At 45.1% G+C, this 17,205-nt stretch overlaps 1 protein-coding gene across 2 annotated transcripts in view; it reads right to left on the minus strand.

Moving 5' to 3' along the window:
* ARMC9 (armadillo repeat containing 9) overlaps window positions 1-17,205 on the minus strand; it is a 108,346-nt gene that overhangs the window by 8,340 nt on the left and 82,801 nt on the right. For both annotated transcript variants that reach the window (XM_066621778.1, XM_066621779.1), the window contains exons 22-23: window positions 14,355-14,479; window positions 11,362-11,494 (exon numbers count right to left, since the gene is read on the minus strand). In XM_066621778.1, coding sequence (XP_066477875.1) covers window positions 11,362-11,494; window positions 14,355-14,479 — 258 coding nt within the window. The remainder of the gene's footprint in view (window positions 1-11,361; window positions 11,495-14,354; window positions 14,480-17,205) is intronic.

The raw sequence follows: 17,205 nt of genomic DNA on the forward strand, positions 1-17,205 counted from the left end.
GGGTCATGGACCTGGCACGACCTGGAAGAGAAGCCTCCCATTAAAGTTTTGTAGAACTACCAAGAGTATCGTGTTGGGGCAGGAGGTCTGGTCTAGAGGGTTGAGCCTCCATTTGCCTGAAGATAACATCTGAAGGTTGCCAGTTCAAGGCCACCGGCACCGTGCGACCCTGAAGCAGCTGACAGGCTGAGCCGAGCTATTCCATCTGCTCCGAGTGTGGGAGGATGGAGGCCAGAATGTGCGACCAGATCAAGAAAGAAACACCTGAATGTTGTGGTTTCTTGAAAGATAGAAACCTTCTTTCAAATTGTAAAAATCCCTACAGGGATTTAATTTGCCTGCCTATGTAAACTGGCTTGAATAAAGTCCGAGGAGAAATCTGAGGACCAAGAAAGGCACGGTGATCCATGCCACGGTGACATTGAAGTTAGATTATTGTAACATGCTCTATGTGGGGTTGCCCTTGAAGACAGTTCAGAAACTGCAACTAGTGCAGAATGCAGCGGCCCGTGTGGTTACTGGAGGTAGGTGGTTTGACTCTGTCAGTCCGCTTCTCCAGCAGCTACATTGGCTGCCCATTCATTTCTGGGCCCAATTCAAGGTGCTGGTTTTGACCTTTAAAGCCCTATACTGCTCTGGGCCAGGGTATCTTGGCCAGATCGCCTACTCCCGTACAATCCAGCTTGTCATCAGAGAAGGCCTTTTTACAAGTGCCGCCGCCTAGGGAGGTACGTGGGGTGGCGGCTAGAAATAGGGCCTTCTCAGTAGTGGCACCAACGCTATGGAATTCCCTTCCCCTTGACTTAAGAATAGCTCCCTCTCTTGAGACTTTTCGGTGAGGCCTGAAGACCCTTCTGTTTAAACAAGCCTTCTGAGTTCTCAGCCTTTTTAACATCTTTTCAACATCTTTTAATTTTTTACAGGCCTGATTCTTTTATGACTTGCTGCTGCTCTATGCTCTTTTTACCTTTTTACTTCTTGTTATCTGACTACTGTTTTTATGATATGTGTTAATATGCTTTTATCTGTTTTAAATTATGTTGTTAATCTGTTTTTTAATTACGTTGTTTAATCTGTTTTTAACCTGTTGTAAGCCGCCTTGAGTCCCTTCGGGGAGAAAGGGGGGGTAAAAATAAAGTAGAAGTAGAAGTAGAAGTAGAAGTTGTTGTTGTTGTTGGGGGAGAGCACACATGGGGACAAACAGATGCAGAGGATGCTTCAATAGGAATTGCCAACACTGAGTTCAGATTGTGGCTGATACAAGTAACTTTATCTGCAATCTAGACAATTGGTCACAATGGACCACTACATGTTCTTGTGAGTCGAGATGTAGAAGACCTTGGCACCTTTCAGGAAAACTCTGCTAGGTGACTTTTTAATAGCTAGAGAATAAGGAGAAGTAAAATAAGGGCACCTGTCTGTCTTTTTTGCCCAGAGAAGCTAATGCAGAATTTCTATCAGCAAGACAGTGAGGTGAGAAAGGGGCAAGCCCTCCCCATCTTGACCATGGTTCTGCTCCAATTCAATTCCATTCAATTCAAGTCAAGTCAATTCCAATGACTGCTTTTAAGTTTGAAAGAGATGTTGGGAGGTTCATTCACTGACCTCCTGTTTAGCCTTTAGAAAAAAGATGAGCCAAGGATCTCAAGCCACTGGCCTTCCTCGTGAGCTGATCTGAACGCAGCAAACTTCATCAGAAACCCTCCTCTGTATCCCTCCATCTTTTGAAGATAAGCAGGTAGTGTCCAGGAGGACAGTCTTTTCAGTTGCAGTGCCCTGCATGACCACAATTTGTCCTTGTTTTACTGCTTCTCCCCTGGTAATGGTGTTATCCTGTTTTAACTATTACTGACATTGCTTCCATGATTGCTGTAATCTGCCTTCGTAATTTAGTTATCTGAATGAAGGCAGAGGCATTTAGTTACCTGAATGAAGGCAGAGAGTTTCAAACAATCAACAAATCTAGACCAGCACTGTCTGTTCTGACTAGTAGTAGCTCACCAGGACCTCAAGCGGAAGTCCTCTGTTGCCTAAGATTCTTCCACTGAAGGTGCCAGAAATCAACATCAGGATATGTTCTGCCTCTGAGCAAGGACTTGTTCCTGTTTGACATACTATGTTCAATGGACCAAACTTCCAAGCAAAACAAATTTAGGCTTAGCAACGAGGACTTCACATCACATCACATCCCATAACGACATACTTCATAGGCTATTATAGCATATCACTCTGAAAGATATTGAGATTAACTAACCAAGTAAGTCCTCCTGATCAAGTGGTCCTCCTGACCAAGGAATTAAGTCAGATAGAGGTTAAAAGAGATGTTTCAGACCTCATTGATAAATTAAAGATCAATAAGTCACCGGGCCCTGATGGCATCCACCCAAGAGTTATTAAGGAATTGAAGAATGAAGTTGCTGATCTCTTGACTAAGATATGCAACTTGTCCCTCAAAATGGCCGCAGTGCCAGAGGATTGGAGGATAGCAAATGTCACGCCTATCTTTAAAAAGGGAAAGGGGGGGACCCGGGAAACTATAGGCCGGTCAGCCTAACATCTATACCGGGTAAGATGGTGGAATGCCTCATCAAAGATAGGATCTCAAAACACATAGATCAGGGGTGCCCAAATTCCGGCCCTGGGGCTGCTTGCAGCCCTCGAGGTCTCTCAGTGTGGCACACAGGGAGCCCCCAGTCTCCAATAAGCCTCTGGCCCTCTGGAGATTTGTTGGAGCCCACACTGGCCCGATGCACTCAGTGTGAGGGCAACTGTTTGACCTCACGCGTGAGCTGTGAGATGAGCTGTGAGCTGCTTGTTGTTTCATGTTTGTGATACTGTAGCAGCAGCAAAGGAAAGGCCTGCCTTGCTTTGTGCAAGGCCTTTTATAGGCCTTGAGCTATTGCAAGACCTTCATTCATTAATATAAGTTCATTTTTAATATATACATTTATGTAAACTTATGTAAATTTATTCAAATTTTAAATGTAAATTAATTCTTTTTTGCCCCTGGCCCCCAACACAGTGTCAGAGAGATGATGTGGCCCTCCTGCCAAAAACTTTGAACACCCCTGACATAGACGAACAGGCCTTGCTGAGGGAGAATCAGCCTGGCTTCCGTAAGGGTAAACCTTGCCTCACAAAACTTTTAGAATTCTTTGAAAAGGTCAACAGGCATGTGGATGCGGGAGAACCCATGGACATTATCTATCTGGACTTTCAGAAGGTGTTTGACATGGTCCCTCACCAAAGCCTACTGAGAAAATTCCACAGTCAGGGAATTAGAAGACAGGTCCTCTCCTGGATTGAGACCTGGTTGAAGACCAGGAAACAGAGAGTGGGTGTCAATGGGCAATTTTCACAATGGAGAGAAGTGAAAAGCGGTGTGCCCCAAGGATCTGTCCTGGGACCGGTGCTTTTCAACCTCTTCATAAATGACCTGGAGACAGGGTTGAGCAGTGAGATGGCAAAGTTTGCAGACAACACCAAACTGTTCCGAGTGGTGAAGACCAGAAGTGATTGTGAGGAGCTCCAGAAGGATCTCTCCAGACTGGCAGAATGGGCAGCAAAATGGCAGTTGCGTTTCAATGGAAGTAAGTGTAAAGTCATGCACATTGGGGCAAAAAATCAAAACTTCACATATAGGCTAATGGGTTCTGAGCTGTCTGTGACAGATCAGGAGAGAGATCTTGGGGTGGTGGTGGACAAGTCAATGAAAGTGTCGACCCAATGTGCGGCAGCAGTGAAGAAGGCCAATTCTATGCTTGGGATCATTAGAAAAGGTATTGAGAACAAAACGGCTAGTATTATAATGCCGTTGTACAAATCGATGGTAAGGCTACACCTGGAGTATTGTGTCCAGTTCTGGTCGCCGCATCTCAAAAAGGATATAGTGGAAATGGAAAAGGTGCAAAAGAGGGCAACTAAGATGATTACGGGGCTGGGGCACCTTCCTTATGAGGAAAGGCTACGGCGTTTGGGCCTCTTCAGCCTAGAAAAGAGACGCTTGAGGGGGGACATGATTGAGACATACAAATTTATGCAGGGGATGGACAGAGTGGATAGGGAGATGCTCTTTACACTCTCACATAACACCAGAACCAGGGGACATCCACTAAAATTGAGTGTTGGGAGAGTTAGGACAGCCAAAAGAAAATATTTCTTTACTCAGCGTGTGGTCGGTCTGTGGAACTCCTTGCCACAGGATGTGGTGATGGCATCTGGCCTGGAGGCCTTTAAAAGGGGATTGGACAAGTTTCTGGAGGAAAAATCCATTACGGGTTACAGGCCGTGATGTGTATGCGCAACCTCCTGATTTTAGAAATGGGCTATGCCAGATGCAAGGGAGGGCACCAGGATGAGGTCTCTTGTTATCTGGTGTGCTCCCTGGGGCATTTGGTGGGCCGCTGTGAGATACAGGAAGCTGGACTAGATGGGCCTATGGCCTGATCCAGTGGGGCTGTTCTTATGTTCTTATATTCTAACCACAAGGTCACTGAAAGCCAAACCAATCCTGGGAAAATATTTAACAGGCTCCTGTCAAAGAACTCATAGATGAAGATGACGACAGCAACAAGGTGCTACTTTGGCGAGGAAAGTTCAAGGGAAGCATGTGAGGTGCCCACTCCCCCCCCCCGAGACATAAATCTTTATCTGCTTCTCTGCTATTTGCTTTCTTAGTAAAAATTGATTGAAAGTATGCAAGTAACCGGAGAAGCTGGTTAGCTAGTCAGTGACTCATAAGCAACTAATAGCTGTGGGAGAATTTGAATGGACAAAAGGAACAAGGTGCTGCCCTTCCTGCCTGTACCAGCAGGAGCTTCATGAGACATATCTCTCTCAATGTACACCAGGGAGGCACTCAAGTGTGGCACGTGCTCTGGGGTTTTCCTTAACTGTGATTGCAAAATGCACCATCAGAAACAAGCAGGGAATTGCGTAGCATTTTTAGAGCCCCCACATTACAACTCACATTTCTAAAAAAGTAAGAGTGGCTGCAGCTCCTCGTTGCAGAGAAAGCTCAGACCCCTCCAGTTATTTGTTCTTCCTGGACCCTTTGACCGTCATCCTGCCCTGCTGCTGGGCTACGGTTTGCTAGCCTGGTGGTGCAGTAATAAGCCACCCCCATTCTAGCTGCCCTTCAAGTCTCGATGACCCCCCTTCCCCCTTTCTTTCCCACTCTCTCCCTCTAACTCCCTGAATGCAACCACTGAACCGGTGCAGGCTGGAGAGCAAACCTTTGCGGACTGCTTCTCAACACGACACACCCTTCACTGCAGGAAAGGAACCCTGCCTTTCTTGCCCTTGACCTGCTTTCACCACCTGATTAAGGCTACCACTTGGATTCTAGGGCTTGCTTCATAGCTCTACTTTTTGGATTCATTTGAAATTGAAATGGATTCAATTTCTGGCTCTGTCTTTAGGTTCACTGCTTGCCTGTAGTCCTAGAGAGAGCCACTCTCCAGCTATGACCTTTCACTGTGGTCCAAACTGCAAGCACCCTTCTCCCATTTCCACTTACCCTCCTTTCTTGTCCTTCCTTTCCTACACCCAAAACCCCCTCCCCCCCCCACTTTCTTAACGCTTAGGGTCTGTTAGCCAATGAATGGTCAGAAATAGTTACTGCTCTAACTATTTGTAAGCGAGGGAAAAGCTTAGCTAGAACTGTTTCATGTCTGATTTCCCTTCTCCATGTTTGTTAACTATTCCAGCAATAAATTTGCTTTTGTGACATGTTTCGCCCTCACCTCCCTTGATCTTTCCCCACTGATCTGCATGGCGGTGCTACTGCACACTACACGTCTCTGCACATGAATCAGTTTTCCCCACATGTGTTACACATGTTAAAAAAGCACTTCTGGTAACATTAGGCAACATCGTGGATGGTGCCAGTGATACACAAGAGGTTGGGGGAACCCTACAGCTGCATCCTCACTGAAACTAAGCAGGTAAGAACATAAGAACAGCATGGCTGGATCAGGCCAAAGACTCATCTAGTTCAGCTTCCTGTATCTCACAGTGGCCCACCAGATGCCTTTGGGAGCACATAAGACACAAGAGACCTGCATCCTGGTGCCCTCCCTTGCATCTGGTGTGCCCCCCCTTACATTTGGATCCAGTGCCTGAATGGGGTCTAGGTGGAAGCCCTGTATAAATGTTCAAAAAGGAACAGTGAACTGCAAACATAACAAATAAATTCCACTCACCATTTTTAATGTTATCTATTTTTTAAACTTAAGAGGCTGATTTGAGCATAAGATGAGCCCAGCATGGGGATAAGATGAGCCCCGCATTGGGGGGGGGGGGGCGGTTCCCATCCAATCTAGCATCCAATTTTCAGTAGAAACATATGCTTCCATGTAATGTCTTTTATTTGTTGTACTTTAAATCAGGGATTCCCAAGTGTGTGTTGCGATGCCCTGGGACATTATGATGAGTGCCTAGGGCTGGCACAGGATTCTTGCCACCTGGCAGCACGACACAGATGCGACCTGGAAGACTGAGGAGCATAGGCTTAGCTTGGCGGGTTCCATGCACAAGTTTTTCACCACTGGAAAGGTCCGCCCACCCACCCACCATGAGCTGCTTACTGTCATTTTTTGGTCACTCCAAAATCTTAGCCCTGAAGGGTTTTTCCCAGGCCTGCTCTCTGAGATGCCAGGGACTGAACCAGGGAGCTTCTATGTACAGAAAGCCTGCTCTGCCCCTGACTATAGGCCCTCCCTTTGCCCAATCGCAAGAATTATTACTATTATAATGGAGAATTTTTATAGACTGCTTTTCAACAAAATGCACCCCCAAAGCGATTCACCGGCGACACTCGCCCATAAGTCGACCCCACAGATAAGTCGAGGGCAGGCCTTGAGCCAACAATCATGGAATTTTCTGTGACCCTCGGATAAGTCAGGGATTAAACTTAGGGGGGTGTCTGACTATAGTTTTGTCTGATTTTACCTGAGGCCAGATCCTGAAAAATAACCTACCACTCATTGTTACCTAAGAACTGTAGTCTCTAATTTATTAAAAACATAGTAAAAGATCATAAGATTCATTTTTATTCTTTTTTAAATTCTGGTCTTCACCACCTTTTTGTAAACACTATCAGAGTAAGTGCACTGTAAACTACATACCAGTAAAACAGTGGTTCCCAACCTGGGATTCACTTACTCCCAGGGACACTCAAAAGGACCTTTAGGGGTAATTGAAAAAGAATGAAATAATGGCAGAAAAAGGCAGGCTGTGCTCCCGAATGCCTTGCAAGGCAGGAAGGGAGGTAGCTAGTTGGCTGTGAAAGCCCCACCAATAGCTAGGTTTTGGTTATCAATTCATCTATGAACCAGTGATTGAAAACCATCACAGTAAAAAGGCTGAAACATAATATGAAAAGTGATCAATCACCCAGAATTTCTCAGCACACTTCTGGTGCAAAACAGTTCAAAGACAGAGTCTTCTGTTCTTCAAACAGATGAAAAGAGAAAATATGTGATAAATACATGAAGTCTGGGCTTTCATATGGAGGAGATGAGGGCTTGTATTATTAATTACAAACATTTTGCTAATATGAAGGGTACAATTTATGGAAATGGGCTGCCTGCCAAGGGATATGCAAATGAAAAAGGTTGGGAACCACTGCAGGAGATCCATGAATCAAATCCACTTTTAAGGTGTCTGCTGTGTTAAGCCAGAAGCTCTACATACAACATACAACCCATAACACATAACTGAGAGTGTGCAATTCAATTCACAGCAGAGAGATGAGATATTTGCAACCCTTTTTACTCAGAAGTAGACCCACTGCTTTCCATGGGTGTTATTCTTAAGTAATGGTGCACTGAATTGTAGCCTGAGAAGGAGGGCCCCATCCTGGTGTTTCCAAAAACAGACCTGCTTTGCAAGCGTTTGCCAAGCAGAACTGGGCTGCAGCAGAAGGAGGGAGAATAAAAGGTTAACTTTGGCTGGAATGTCACTGGAAAGTAACTATAGCCTGCCTGAGCTGAGCAACAGCTCAGCTGAGAAAGAAACTGTTCAGAGTTGAAAGGCTAAGGCAAAGTGATACTTGAAGCTTGATTACTTGGCAAAAATTTCACTACTATAAGTGAGTATCTACGGTACATAACAAAGTGAACCAATAAATAAATGGTTACCACTGGTGATGCTGTAGACTGCCAAGGACCAGGAGACACCATGTATTATTATTATTATTAACAGTATTTATATACCGCTTTTCAACTAAAAGTTCACAAAGCGGTTTACAGAGAAAAATCAAACAACTAATGGCTCCGTGTCCCAAAAGGGCTCATAATCTAAAAAGATGCAAAAAGAACACCAGCAGACAGCCACTAGAAAAGACACTGCTGGGGTGAGGTGGGCCAGTTACTCTCCCCCTGCTAAAAAGAGGAGCACCCACTTGAAAAAGTGCCTCTTATCCAATTAGCAGGGGTATCAACAAAAGGGCTGCTTCTATGGGCCGGAATTAGAGCCGACTCAGCCCAATCCTATTCAGTGCACACTGGTAGAGTGCCGGTGCTAGCCCAGTGCTGGCTGACACTGGGTTAGTGGGGCACCAGAGCTCTGCTGCTCGGCTGTCACATGGACCACCGGGCAGTAGAGAAGTAGGTGGGGGTGTGGGAGGTGGGGAGGAGGTATTCCAGGCGAAGGGAGGCAGAGGGAGGATGGAGAGAGGGCAGGGAGGAGGCGTGCTGAGGGAAGGAGTGGGGCAGAAGGAAGGCTCGTGTTCGCCCAACCCGTGTTCACCCGACACAGAGGCCAACGCTCAGGTCATCGTAGAATTGAGTAGCCCCCATTGCTGGGCTACTCGCTTTACCTGGGGGAAGGGGATGAAAGTTCCTTTCTCCCAAAAAGGTGGCGCTGGCTCCCTGGGGCACACTGGATCCAGAGGCAGTCATTTTTGGTGCAGCTGCAGCCCTGTGCGCTGAGCAGCTCAGGATTGGGCTCCCCATCATTCAGTAAAAAAAGCAGGTGGTATAGCCCTTATCCATCTGCACCAGTGTAGAACACATAGGGGGAAGTGTGCAGTGTGCTTCTGGAGACCAATCCACTGCGAGAGGTTGACTGTCACTTGCTACACTAGCAACAGCTGCCCAAACACACACTGTTTCTGGCCAATGGCCCCTTCTCTTCAGGAACAAACACTGAATGCAAACAAAGGAAGAACAGCCTGGTCTGGCTGCAGCAGGAGCGCTACACGTTCTGCATCACTGAGGAGAAAAGATCAGGCTTTCATTTGACTCACTTTGGTTTATTCCAACTCTTGTGGTTTTAAGCCACCTTTTGCAATTAGAGGTTTGGTAAACATGCAGATAAAAAGACAGGTAGGCTAGAATGGCATCTATTCACGTCACAAGGCTATCTGAAATGCTATTTTCTCCAGGCAATTTCTTCATTAGCCAGAAATACTTGTAAGGAAAAAGGTCACTAGACTACATCCTTGTTGAGTACAGCGGTTACACTGAGCTTGACTCACAGGATCAAGGAAATCCTATTTGCTCCCTGCTCTGGAGACTAAAGAGGAACTCTGAATCTGACAGGGATCAGAAAATGGGGAATAAAATCTCACAAGGCAGCAAAACAAACACTAACACAACAGTAAAACCAGTCAAAAAATCACTACCACAATGTGATGGAATCCCAAGCATCAACAGAACTCTTTAGACACTTTCCAAACTGAGGAGAGGGGACGCCAATGTTGGGGGCATTTGTACGTATATGTTACAGGTGTACTGATGTCGTGTTGTTAGATATTGGTGGGTGTTGGTATCACAATATTGAAGCTGTGAGCATCTGAAATACTGATTTCAGGGCTGTGGACATTCAAAGCTGGTGGTAGAACAACAATGATGGTATCGTAAACAACATGGAGGGGCTGTGGAGAAACAGTCAAAGACTCTGCTCGCTAGCTCTTACACATTTTGAACATTGCTTTTGGAAGTTGTGGGTGTGGACGCCTGTGCTAATGAAAAAGATCTATGATATGCCATATCAGAGTAGGGCTTGTGACAAAGGTGGGAGCACTGACTTTGCCTTAGCTTTGTCTGCTATCACCTTGATCTTCTTCAGGTACTCCAGAGATCATCTGTGGAGGCACTGAACAGGCCAACCCCATCAAAAGGTATATCTTCAATACAAGCCCCTGTATTTGGGAGCTGAGAGCTAGGTGTGCCTTCCAAGAGCCATGGAGGTGGCCATGACCTTGGATGAACACTCCACAAGGTGTGCCATTTGCAGGACCACAGGTGCAAACAGCTAGAGGCCCCATATGCACATCAACAGCTCACCTAGGCCACACCAGAGCAGGTAAGATGGCAGGAGGGGCAGGTCATGAGCAGTCCAGGGAAGCAGGGTAGGCAAGGGCAGCAGCAGCCACACACATCAGGATCCCACCCCCCTTTTCCTGGCCTGACATACCCCCTGATGCTCCTAGCACTTACTCTAGCTAAATATCTGGCACAGGTCCAAGAAGACTCATTGGCAGCCAGATGACTTACAGGGAGGTAAGCATATTTTTACTTACCTCTCCTGGGCCATCTAGTCACCCCTCACCATAGGATGTAGCACATGCTCCGTTGATGCTGCTGTATCATGTACACTGGTGTGGGATAGATTTGGGGCATAAAGCCAGGTCTGATGGAATAAGGAACAAGCGCACCTGGCACACCAGCTGAAGTTGGACACAAGCTCCCTGACCCACAGATGAAACCTGGGCATCCAGGTGCAAGGCTGGATGCAGGAGAACCCCCAGATTGCAAACCTGATCCTCCAAGGAAAGTGCAACCCCTCCAAAACAGGGAAACATGCTACCATCAAATCAGCAGGTTTCCTCACCAAGATTTCGTCCACATTTTATTTCAGCTGGTTGGCCCAAGTCCAGCTCCTCACTGACTCAAGACATGGTTTAAGAAATCCACAGCTTCTCCAGTTCGGGATCACAAAAAGATATATAACTGAATGTCATCAGTGTACTGACAACACCTTGTGCCAATCCCCCAAATGATCTCTCCCAGCAGGTTCATGTAGATGTTAAACAAGGGGAATCAAAGCCCATGAGATGTCAGACCATGGCGCAGAACAAGAACCCCTCAGTATCACCCTCTGGAACTTGTCCTCTAGAAATACTGACTTCCCCTTACTGGGGCATTGGGAGAATTAGGGAGACAATTACATGAAGCACTTGCTCTCCCAAAAGTGCTCTGTAAATGCTAAGAATTATTATTATTTAGCCACCATGGATAATAGCCATGAATAAACAAGTGTCTGGGAAATGTGTCAAGCAAGCAAGTTGCAAGCACAGCACCCATGGAGCTTGCACCTGTTTCCACTCCTTCCTTATGTTCCCGGTTATCATACCTGTGTGATAGGCCATTTTCACTGTCCTGAACAAGATCAGGAGACTGGATCATGAGCACATCAGCAGCTGGTAGGATGCACTGATCTCTTCGGAGACGCACTAATGATGTCTCAGAGGTTTCTGCTTCAATTGCTGCTTGGAAAAAGGAACACTTCAAAACATGGAAAGGGATGCTCTGCACCTTACTTCCCTGAGCCACTCAGCCCCTTTTCTATGCATCTGCCATTCCAAGTAGATACTGCATTTCAGAATCATACACAGCCTCTGAATGTCCGACAAGTTCTTGTAGTGGTAAGAAGTGAAGCTCTCCCACATCCACCCAGGGTGTTTTGGTGCTCAGGCAAAAAAATCCAAACGCCTCAGCCCAGCCCACATACGGTACAATCCAGCAGGAAGTTGCCCTGCACAAGCCCCCCTGAAATGAGAGGGGTGGGCTGCACATGAGCACAAATACATTTTGAAGGCATTTGTGCAGGAGAACTTCCCACAGGTTTGTCCCCCCATAGGTCAGATCCATTTCCCACTCTTTTAATACTCTCCTGTCAAAAAATCTGTCACCTGAGGGAGCTGCCTCAGCTTGCCTTATCCAAGAGCCACCTTTGTGGCAAATGCATTACTTTAACGAACATGAATAACAAAAGAAAGGATAAAATATTTCAAGACACTGGTGTATTGGGAATCCCCCTGTGGCCAGACCTGGACACCAGGTGTGCTTCCCCTGTGATGGCCACATTACCTTGGGGTGCTTAACAGCTACTGCATCAGAGCCCAAAGATGCTTGCATTTTGGTGGTGGGCTAGAGGAGATACAACCTCCTATTTAGCTTGCAAGGGTTGTTTAGAATGAATGCCTCCTACATATATGAAAGAGGAGAGGATAACAGTACGTACACACTTGAGGGTTTTTTCTTTCTGGGATTTATTAAAGTGCTACCAGCAAAAACTTTGATGTTTTAGGACCTTCATTACGGACTCTGGGAAACATCAAAGGTCCACAGCTGGCAACAGACAGGAAGATTTCAGAACCACCTTCTCCCATATGAGCATGTCAGATCATTAAGATTTTCTTCTGAGTACGTCATTCATGTTCCACCAACTTGTCTGGTTGGGACACCGACATCTGAACTGGTTGTTCTCTAGCAGCACCTGCTTATGAAGACCCTGCAAGGAAGACCCTTTGTGCCCCCTCATTAATGGTTTTCCACTACTGGGTAAAAACAATTATTTACCACTGAGTTTTGAATCCATGCAGGGACTTTTATCCAACTCATTGGTTTTATTCTGCTGTCCTGTTAACATGCATTTTTGTTTTTGTATTGCTAAGAATTTCACTACTGTGGTTATCCAAAAAGGCTTTTAAAGTAAATGAACTCCCAATATGGGATAGGTAAAATATCTGCGCAGCCAAACTTATCTTCCACCTCCAGCCCATACTTACAAGGCAACTGTACAGCACATGGGTGGACAGTAATAAACAGCATGGTCAGCAGGGCCTTGGGCACACCTAGATAGGAGCAGGAAGTCCCACTGACCTGGCAATGGCACAGAGTCAGGCCTACACTCCCTGCCTTTGTTCAGTCCTTCATTCTCTCCAACTCAGCAGAAAAGGGCGAGAAGCCTAACACATTCTATGTACGTGGAAGGATCCAGGTTCCTGGCATCTCCGAAATTAAAAAAATATTCAAGTCAGCGGACTGAGGATCTCTGTCTACAGTTGTTGGAACTAGTGCTGTTCCCAGTACTAGGCTGAATGGACCCAAGGTCTGGCGGAGTAGAAAGCTGCCTCAAAGGTTTCTCTAGGGGAGAAGTCATAACTTGATCGTAGAGAAGTTCCCTGGGCAGATTCAGTTAAAAGGATCACCGGTAGCAGGAGGGTTGGAGATACTGGAGAGCTTCTGTCAGTAAGAGCAGGTGATACTGAACTATTTGGACCAGTGGTCACCTCAATCATATATGTTTAGTCCAGAGGTCCCCAAACATTTTAGAGGTCCTAGAAGTTGGTGCCTGATTTATAAATGCCAAGGGGTGTGGCTACAATGGTGATTTAACAAAAGTGCTCCCCCACCCAAGTAGGAGCTTGTTTAACTCTTGATGCATACAGCCTAATCTGCCCTGTCAGTTTTGCAACCCAACAAAAATTGAGTCACAACTCACTAGTGGGTCTGGACCTACAATTTGGAACCCCTGGAACTTTACAGCAAAGGGATCTTTGCACCCCCGCTACCCAGGCAACAAGGCACCTTTCAAAGTGGTGTCTTCTTATATTTAGTAAGGAGAGAGCAACTATTCCTCTTTACCCCAGCATGGCATCTTTTCTAGTAGATGTTACTGGTTTCTCTTCTGCATCTCTTTTTAGACTCTGAGCCTTTTGGGACAGGGAACCTTTTTTAAAAATTTGTTTTGCTATGTAAACCACTCTGTGAACTACTCTTGCTGAAAAGTGGTATATAAATATCAATAATAAAAACAAAATCAAGCAGTTTCATCTGCTAACTTAAATTACAAGAGGCAATGCTACATGTGTACCAGAGTAGTGCTATCTAATATTTTGGATTTTGGCTAGCACTAGCAGAATCTGAGACAGTACTGAACATGGGGCAACTGCAGTACCTCTCGTCTGTTGCTTTTATGCCTCACCAAGTTGCCCCTAACTTCCCATTAATGATTTTGATCTGGCTTTTTAAAAAAAAGGTCAGTCAAAGCCAGAGGCTCCGTGTCACATGAATGGTTTTCTGTAAACTACTGTAGAGCTAATCTTGGCTGAAAAGTGGAGTTAGAATAAAGTAGCAGTGGTTCCCAAGTACCTGAGCTCAGCCTCTGAGTTCCTTCTCTCCAGACAAACATTGGGTCCAGTTCTCCTGCCCAACACCCCAACACTGGTCCACACTGCCACCAGTTCTCTGACAGTAATATCGAGAGCAGATGTAGTTATTTATTGATTAGCCCCAACCAGCTGGCTTAAAGTCAAATAAGCATTTTTACAAACTCCTTACATGTTGAAGAGAGACAAAGTTCTGAGAGGCTGGGTCTCTTCCCACAGCGTGTTGGGGGGCGGGAGTTTTGCCCACACTGGACATGGATACCCTTGCTACAGGGAGAAATGGCATCGTGTTCTGGCCTGGTGAAGAAAATGAGAAAGTACAGTGATGAAAACCTGTAATCAAAAACTATTATTGCACATGAATTACTACCTTGCTCCTTTCCTGTAATAGAGAAGGGAGCAATTGTGCATTGTAATGCTTCTGCCAAGTTCACAGTATGATCCTCCCTGGGTTTTAATGCCTATGTGGCCTCACTCCATATTGGTCCCTCCTGGCTTAGGGAAGCCAGATTAGCAGGATTTCACTGCCCAGTGAGGATAGCTAGGACCTCACTACACTAAAAACTCCCAACCGAAAAACATGCAGTCTATTCTATCACATCTGCATTTAACCAACTCATCCTGTTTAGAGCCATCACGAGCCAAGTGATCAAAGCAAAGAGGAGCGTGTAACCCATCGTGTAATTAGTCTGTGGAACTCCTTGCCACATGAAGTGGTGATGGCCTCTCGCCTAGATGCCTTTAAAAGGGGATTGGATGAACTTCCAGAGGAAAAGTCCATCACAGGTTACAAATCATGATAGGTATATGTGCAAGCTCCTGATTTTAGAAGTAGACTACCTCGAAATGCCAGATGCAGGGGAGGGCACCAGGACACAGGCTGTGTCTTGCTGTCTTTTGTGCTCCCTGAAGCATTCGGTGGCCATTGTGAGATATAGGAAGCTGGACCAGATGGGTCTTTGGCCTGATCCAGCGGAACTCTTCTTATGTTCTTATGTTAGGAGTCAATTCGGGTGTATGCCTGAGTGAAAGAACCCTGTTAATCAGACCACAGATCCCTCTAGCCCAGCATCCTCTCTGCAACGGTGGCCAATCAGAGGCTTCTGAGAAGCTTACATGCAGGAGCAGGAAGGTGACGTTACTCTCTTGTTGTTTGCCCCTGACATCTGGAATTCAGAGGTAGATTCTTGCTAACATTCTATTTAGCTACCATGGCTATACCCACTGACATAAGAAGAATCTGGTTGGGTCAGAACCGATGGTCCATTTAATCCAGTATCCTGTTCCACCAGTGGCCAGCCAGGTGCTTCTGGGAAACTACCATCAGTATCTGGGTGCCAGGAAAAGTACGCAAGCAGTCCAATCCCGTAGCCCAGTGTTTCTCAAACTGTGGGTCATGACCCGATTTCTGATGGGTCCTGCAGAGCCTCCAATGAAAACATGATGAAGGGGAGATCAGATAACTAACTGCCTCAAGCCATGAGGCCATTCAAAAATCAGATTGCAGCTAACTGCTCTGCAAGGAGCTGAGCTCCTGCAGTTTGCAAGATAGCTGCTAAGTGCCCTGCAAAGAGCTGTACTCCTGCAGTTTGCAAGCTTGTGAAAATATAGGGAGATAAATGTTTGTGTGTCTTTCTCTGGTTGTTTTTTTTCCAAGTCCGTCAGTGACAGGTAGTGGGGGCACGTCACAGAACTAAGCCTCAAGCCTTCATTAGGACTATCTCATTACAAGAAATGGACTGAGCTTTTTTGCAAATAAACATTACTTGTAAATAAATAACTAAAATATTATTTCTTTCTAGATTACTTTTTTAAAAGTCTCATAAAGTTAGATGGGTCCTGATAGAGCAGTGTTACCCCAACTGTGAGTTGGGACCAACCAGTGGGTCACACTTATATAAATATAAGGTCTCTAACAACCTTGGGAGCACAGGAACCTGATTATCATCATCATCATCAACATCCAAATTACATGAAACACAGTTGTAAACTGGTGTTGAGCAATTGATACAAGTCTCAGCCGGAAACTGAACTAGGTTTCAGTGCAGTATGTATGATGTTCCAAAAAGTGCCTTTTTTTGCAGATCTCATGGTGTTATTTCAGTAAGCTGCAGTTATTTAAAATAATTTGCAAAACTTATCAAGATGGTTCCAAGTGCCCCAATGACAATGGGGACCACTTTGGTATGTTTTGTCCATAGCCGTGTTATTTCAATGACCAGGTCTTGGTATTTTGTTATTTTTTTCCTAGTTCTTTTTCATCGATTCTGATATCTCCAGGAACTGCGATATCAGTTGATTTTCTATTATTGTTATATCCTGTGTATTATAGTCCATTTGAATTATAAAGTCCCACAGGATCTTGACTTGTTTGTTCTCCAACTCCTTCTCAACCTGATGTTCCCAAACATTTTTTGATGCTGGCAAATGCTACTTTTTACATAATGACCAGTAGATTATCTTTGCAACTCTATCGTGTCTGACTTTATAATCTGTCTGCACAATCTTACTACATTCACATATCATATGAGACACAGTCTCATCTTTTTCTTGGTAGAGTTTGCACTTAGGGTTTTCACCTCCTTTCTGGATTTTAACCTTCAAAATATTTGTTTGCAGAGCCTGTTCTTGTGCAGCAAAAATCAGACCTTTTGTTTCTTTCTTGATGGTATCAAGTTTCAGCCATGCCCAAGTCAAGTTGGTATCACTTTTTCCTTCAATAATTTCCATGCAATAATTTATTTTTCCAGCTATTCAACCTCTTTTCAAATTGCTGCTTTTTATATTCAGCCTTAGTTTCTGCAGTTTTTAAAATATTCTTCATTTTTACAGTCTTCAATCACTGACCTCTTTTTTCTTCTTCCACTACCTTTTGTACTTGTAGAAGTTCACGACCTCCAATTTCATGTGGTAGATATAATCTGTCTGCATCACTATTTTGATGTAATGCACAATGCAAGTTCATTAATTTTCATGTTTCTAATTTTTCTCTCTGAGTCCAATAAATTATTCCAGCTGGGTAC

This window comes from Tiliqua scincoides, chromosome 3 (genome assembly GCF_035046505.1).
Source record: "Tiliqua scincoides isolate rTilSci1 chromosome 3, rTilSci1.hap2, whole genome shotgun sequence".
NCBI classification, from domain to species: domain Eukaryota; kingdom Metazoa; phylum Chordata; class Lepidosauria; order Squamata; family Scincidae; genus Tiliqua; species Tiliqua scincoides.